General features: G+C 49.3%; 1 protein-coding gene across 3 annotated transcripts in view; it reads left to right on the forward strand.

Annotated features, from left to right (window-relative positions):
- The window catches only part of ERO1A (endoplasmic reticulum oxidoreductase 1 alpha), a 34,880-nt gene extending 28,359 nt beyond the window's left edge, over positions 1-6,521 (forward strand). For all 3 annotated transcript variants that reach the window (XM_084834804.1, XM_084834815.1, XM_084834826.1), the window contains one exon: positions 1,986-6,521. In XM_084834804.1, the coding sequence (XP_084690930.1) occupies positions 1,986-2,046 (61 nt within the window). In that variant the 3' untranslated portion in view covers positions 2,047-6,521. The remainder of the gene's footprint in view (positions 1-1,985) is intronic.
- Positions 6,522-6,818: the final 297 nt, after the last annotated feature.

Raw genomic sequence — 6,818 nt, forward strand, 5'->3', positions numbered from 1 at the left:
AGCTACAAGTTGCACTGCCTAAGTAGAGCCTCCATGTTCAGACGCAGTATGCCTCTAAATCCTAGTTGCTGGGAAAACAGTGGGGGAGAGACCGGAGCGGACTGGCTGTCCACTGTTGGAAACAGGATGCCAGTTTGGTTGGGCCTTTGATCTGATCCTGAAGGGCTGTTCTTAGGTTCTCATATGTTAAGCTTCTGTAACCGTGTTTTGGCATGATGTGTGAAGAACTGACCCATAGTCTAAATTATTTAGATTGCCACTTCCATTTCATCCTTGCAAAACCTTTTGTTGGGCTGTGCTTAGTTGCAATCTTTTCTCCTGATGGAAACTTTGCATCATTATTTATTTACTCCTTAATTTTATTTAAAGCTATTTCTAGGCCACCTTTGGAACCCTTTCATGGTGGGGTACAAGACAAAAACCATACAGAACAAATACAATAAACATTCAATAAATATATATCCAATAAAAGTTCTATAAAATAGCGATGACCAATTTTTAAAAAATCAGTAAGACTAGATATGCACCAATAAGACCAGCAGCCTAAGACTCTATGGGAAGGCCAGTGAAAACAGGCAGGTCTTCAGAACTTTCCTGAGAACCTGCAAATAAGGGGCCTGACAAACCCCCATTAACAGACCGAAGTTCATCAAGTTTCTCCATCTAGTAGTGGGCTCTCCCACACTGGAGGCATTCAAGATGAGGCTGGACAGCCATCTGTCAGGGGTGCTTTGACTTGGATTCCTGCACTGAGCAGGGGGTTGGACTCGATGGCCTTGTAGGCCCCTTCCAACCCTACTATTCAATGATATCTGCATCTCCATGCAGGGGAAAGCTGCTTCTGTTGAATTTCAGCCTTTCAGAGAGCTGGTGAAGGTCTGAGTGATGGGGCCCCGTGTGTGTGTGTGTGTGTGTGTGTGTGTGTGTGTGAGAGTGTTCAGGTCACAGAAAGGTGTCAGTACTAGTAATCAAAGGTGGACCTTAAGGCACCCTGGCTCTGGGCCTATTAAGGGCTTGGGGCGCAGTCCTATGCATGTTTTGACAGAAAAAAGGCCAAAACTCTGAGCATGCCCCCGGCAGCCACGTTAGCTGGGGCATACTAGGAGTTGTAGGCCTTTTTCCTGTCTAAACATGCATAGGATTGCACCTTTAAGGATCAATATCAGGGGATAGGTAGATATTCATTCCCAGTGCCTGGAATGATTCTCGTCTTCCTCAGGCAGGGCAATCTTTTATACCTTCATACTATGCTAGCTTCTAAGCTTATTGCCATAATGGAAACTGTAATGCTTTAAGTTCGCTGATTGTTGCACTAGGGTGGTCTAACTTTAGGAGAGGCGTTTGAACCTTTTAGAATGGGGGGAAAACACGCAAAAGCCAGGAAAACACCAAATGATTGGAAATTTGCTGGGGTCAGGGAGGGTGAGCAAGATACACCTGATGACATGGGGAAGGGGGTGAGACCATCTGGGAAGCCCTCGAAGGCTGGATTGGGACCCCTGATGTACAGGCTTCTGGTCAACTAGCCAGTTTTTAGAAGAAACAATTTTATATCAAATAGCCGTTCATCTAAAAACTTGAAAATTGCCTTTATCCAGGTCTGTGTGTACCCTGTGCTTAAAAATAAAACAAAATAAAGTATTGTACTCCAATTTCTGCACTGGGAGGAGCTTAGTGCTGTGACCCGTTGACATCACGTTAAAAAAATTTGCAAAAATTATTCTGGTTTTGCTAGTTAAAGGAAGGGCCTACAAATGGCAATTTACACTCCATACCCAGCTGCTGCTCCCTGAGATTTCAGCTTCGAAGCCTATCTCTTTGCAGCCATAAGGACTAGAAACATGCTCCTAAAAGCAAGCTGAGATAGATGCCTTCAGAATCTCAATAGGTACACAGTGTTGCCTTTACCTGCACTTAAGTCCAGCAACAACAAAGAACCCTTCTAATTGCCTCCCCCCCCCCACTTTCTCTGTCTTCCAATGCAGGATTTCAACAAGTGTTAAGGAACTGCAAAACTTCAGGAACCTCTTACGACCCCTCCAGTGAAATTGCTTCTGATAAATACTGGCACCCTGTGTTCTACATAGACAGAGCTCAAAGCGGTTTCTGCTGGCATTCGCGCCAGACGTGCCCCTTTCCCTGGCAAGAGTGTCAGGACCAGTGCGGATCAGAGGATCTGACCACACTTTTCAGCTTGTACGTTTATACTTGGCTCTATGGCAGCTGAAACTCCTGTGCAAGACGAATCTTCCAGGGCAGAGACAGGCAGGCCTGGGTCTGATCTGGTCTCTAGTGTCCGTGTGTTTGTTTCTTTGCTTGTTTACTAGACTCCCTGTGGCCCACCAAGGCATTCTTGTTTTAACAGTATCTCCTAACAGAAATTAGTCTTGCCTCCGCTGTTAAGTAATCCCCAGTCTGTGCACTTTCTAAGAACCTCGGGCGTGCCTTGCCAGATGAGATCAAGACCTATCCAGTCCAGCCTTCAATACAGGATTCCCAGCAGGTGCCTGGTGCTTTACTGGACCTTTCCCAGTGGGTCGCCATCTTCTACTCACCACTGCTGTAGGGGGTGCAGTGGACCTGCCACTCTGGGCTCCTCTTGAAGCCCACCTTGGAGCCACTGAGTGCCCCAGCACATTGCCCTATAAAAAGCCCACCAATCAGACACCAAGGAACCCAAGCAAAGGGTCACTCTCAGAAGATTCTTGGGAGCAAATCAACTGGTGCACAATCTGTAGCGATGGCTTCAGCCCCAGACACCTGGCTGGTGAGGTTTAGGGAAGATCGGTTTATTTCTGGCCAATGAAATACTTCCTTCCTATGGCAATGATGATGCCAACGAGCAGAACCATCTCCTATGTGCTGGTGGCTCAGAAATTGGGAATAAGCCACACAATCCTGTACCCCCAATTCCCACCCCATTTCCTCTTGGATGCAAATCTGGCCTTAAGCGAGGTGGCTGTTCAGCTTCTCTTTGCTCCACCTTTCCCCCCAGGGAGATACTCAAGGTGCTTACGGCTTACATCTCCTCTGACCTTAACCAGGTTCTCTCTTCACCTGTGTTTTACAAACCTACCTCGAACTCTGAATGAGCAGGAATGGAGTTCGCATTCACTGTGGCTAATGGGAAGTGCTGCCAACGTTAAGCTTTGATCCCAGTTAACACCCTCGGCAGTAGCCGGGCCAGGGTGGGCTTGAGAGGAAGGCGGAGGTGGCCATGTGGACAGCTTGCAACCTCTCAACCCTGGCTAAGGAGAGCAGGCCCCAGTATATCTGCTGCAGCGATTACAGTGAAGATCATTGCATGTGCCTTGATATCCGCTCAAGGTCTCCTATGTAGATGCCCTCTGCGTTTTCTAGTGGTTGGAAGCCAATCGTCCCTAGAGCAACTTCCCCAATCTGCAGGCTCAGGATGATGAAAGTTGTAGTCCAACACATTTGGAGGTCACCAGGTTGGAGAAGGCTGCTCTAGAGGTGCAGAACCTCAACTCCTGGGGCCAAATTTGACCAACCTCTGGAGTTCCCGTGTTCCCCACGACCACCGATCATTGGGAGGTTTCTTGGCTTTTGTGCAGTTTCCCCCCCATTGTAAAAGGTCCAAATGCCTCTCCTAAGGCTTAATTACTGGCAGGAAGTGCGTGAAGCTAAAATATGCCGGTCTTTTGGCCGTGCCCCTTTTGCCACCCCCCCGAGCTTCTCCAACTGGAATTTGGCCCTTGGGCTGAAAGCGGTTCGACACCCTTGTGCTAGAGGATCATTTGTAACTGAACTCCGTTCCCCCTCTCCTCATTTCTTTCACCCAATTGACAGCTCCAGCATGGCCCAGGCTATGACCCTGCCATGTAGGGGTGGGTTTGCCCACGCTGGCACAGAGCATATTATTCTGCGCATGCTTCCACAAGCACAGGGACTCCTAGGACTGAGCCATTAACTGCACAGAAAATAAGGAAGCAAGGAGATGGTTTTAAATCAGATTTCCTGAATTTAACCAAGAAAGGAAAAAGATGCTGTTTGTGCAAAACTTATTTAAGGGTGCTGGACTCCTCGTACTGAAGTTTTGCCTTTGTTGTTGCCCAGTGCTCCATGCCACCAAGCTGCTGGTTAGGGGTCTCCAGGGAGGTGAAGAGTACTCCTCCTCGGGCTGGCTAGGAACTTGGCAATAGAGCTAGTGCATTAAGACAGACCCAGTGAGGGGGCTCCTTTTCCCTTCCCCTGCAGACCTCTTCATCCCACATGCCCTGCGTAAACAGCACGGGGAGAGAAGAGAGCGGCGCCTGTGGCCAGGCCTTGCCCGTCTTCCGCCCTCCAACAGGGCTTGATGCTATTCCAACACCGCCCTGTAACATTTTGCACTACACTCTGAGAAGTTTCATCACCCTGCCCTGCCCCATGTGGCGTGAAAGGAACTGGCCAAGGCTGTCTTCACCGCCAGGCGGGCGTTCTGTTCCAAGCTAATGGTGATCTGTGTGGCTTTGGGAGGGGGCTACCATAGCTCACTTCTACTCCACAGGCAGCCTCTGCTGGCACCAGCTAAAGGAAGGCGGGCCCAAGAGGAGCTCAGGGAGTTCCCAGCCAGTCCGAGTGGAGTACACCGAGCTAGGTAGATGAAAGGTCCGACTTTAAGAGGAAGCAGTTTCAGTTGCTGAACAAACTGCAGGAACTACACAGCAGGGAGGTTACAGGTCTCAAAGCTCCTGTCCAGCCACCCAAACATCAGGCTGCTCTTGGATACAAAAGGTGAGACTGGATAGAGCTATGCTGTGCCTCGACAGGGAACCATCTTGGAGTTCAAGGCTCTTCCCATGTAGCAGTCTTCCCCAACCTGATGCCCTCTTGAGTATGTAACTATAACTGCCATCATCCCCAGCCCACTGGACTGGCTGGGGATAAGAGCTGCAGTCCGACACACGCAGGGGGCACCAGGTTTGGGAAGATTGCCAAAAGATAAATTTACCTGCTCTGTAAACATTGGAAGAATGCTAGTGTTGCAGATGAGGGGCTGAAGTGGCGAGTAGGGGAGGCAGGCTTATTCCCCCCCCCCCCCCCCGTGAGGTTAGGAGCCAAGTGAGATTGGAACTTGGTACCTCGCCACTTCCTTCCTGGAAAGGCTCAGGGAGCAGGAGTACTTTTGGCCCAGGATTTGAGCCACTGCTGCCTGGCTGCGCTAGTTCCTTCTGTCCAGAACACCACCTCTACACAATGAGATGTTACCTCACTTTAACAGCTGTGTCTGTTCTCAGGGAAGAGCACAAATGTGGAATTGCTCCTCTTCCCAAACTCCCGCTCACTGTGTTAGAGTAGGACCCCGTGCAATCCCTTTCCCTAATGTGTCAGTCCTCCCACAGAAAGCAAATTATTTCCTCATTCGAAAGCAAAGCACACTGTTTGTGCAGTTTCGCTGAATATGCTGTATGGGGAGAAAACTGTGGATGTAAAAGCATTTCCTTATTCACACATCTATGTGAGGCCGTTGGGGGCTATCAGGAGGTTTGGGGTGCAGTGTCATCAATATACGGATGACATGCCGCTCTACCTCTTGTTCAAATCTTCACCAAGGTTGGCCGTAGAATCCCTGTCCAAATGTCTGGAGACGGTGAGTGGCTGGATGGGGAGGAATAAGCTGAAGCTGAACCCTGACAAGACCGAAGTACTTTTGGTGGGAGACAAGAGGTTGGGGGATGTTGACCTGGTGTTGAATGGGGTATGGCTACCCTTGAAAGACCAGGTTTGCAGCCTGGGAGTCATTTTGGACTCCCAGCTGTCCATGGAGGCTCAGGTGTCAGCTGTGAGCCGGACAGCGCTGTACCAACTCCATCTGATACGGTGGCTGTGCCCCTTCCTTCCCATCTGCTCCCATCGCCCTACTCTCCTCTCGTTTATAGACTCCTGTAATGCGCCCTATGTGGGGTTACCCTTGAAGACAGATTGGAAGCTGCAGCTGGTGTAGAGCGCAGTGGCTCGCCTAATTACAGGCAGCCGCCTGCGAGATCACATCACTCCAGTGCTGAAGGAGTTGCACTGGTTATCAGTTGTTTTCCGGGCCAAATTCAAGGTGTTGGTTTTGACCTTTAAAACCCTATGCAGTTCCAGCCCGGCCTATCTTAAGGCTCCGCCTACCTCCAGCAACACCAGACAGGCCACTTAACAAGATCAGCCTTGGATGGCCTTCTCTCTGTCCCATCAGCCAGGACAGCTAGACTGGTGGGGACAAGGGAGAGGGCCTTTTCTGTGGTGGCTCCACTCTGTGGAACTCCCTCCCTAGGGAACTCTGCCATGCCCCCTCTTTAATGAGCTTCTGCTGCACATTAAAAACATGGTTGTTCAGACAGGCATTTGGGGTGGGTTAGGGTATTTTTTATGTTTTTAATGTAGAATTTTGTTTTAACTGTTTTGTTGTTGTACATCGCCCAGAGTGGCTGAGTGATCAGCCAGATGGGCGATTAATACATTTAATAAATAAGCAGGATTGGGGGGACCCAACTTTTCTCCTTTATCTTGCTAGGCAAAGCGTGTACATACGTATGTGTGCATGTGTTTTAAAAAAGCAAGCATCAGGTGATCCAGTCATAGATGCCCCATCTTTTAATACACAAGCCACTTGGGAAGCACCCTTGCCGTGGGCTGGGCAGGACAGTCTCATTTCTCTTCTTAAAACGAGATTCATGCAAACCCTTCAACTCCTCAAGCACAGAGGGTGAGCAGCTTTTGTTCAGAGATCTTTTTCTGGCATCTTAGCTTGAGTGACCATGCTTACAGGTTCTTCCCCACCACTTCTGGCTTTGAATCTTCCAATCCTCTCAGCCAGTCAAGAGGGTAAC

Source organism: Heloderma suspectum, chromosome 1 (genome assembly GCF_057233095.1).
Source record: "Heloderma suspectum isolate Gila_16-S chromosome 1, 16-S_ref, whole genome shotgun sequence".
Lineage (NCBI taxonomy): Eukaryota > Metazoa > Chordata > Lepidosauria > Squamata > Helodermatidae > Heloderma > Heloderma suspectum.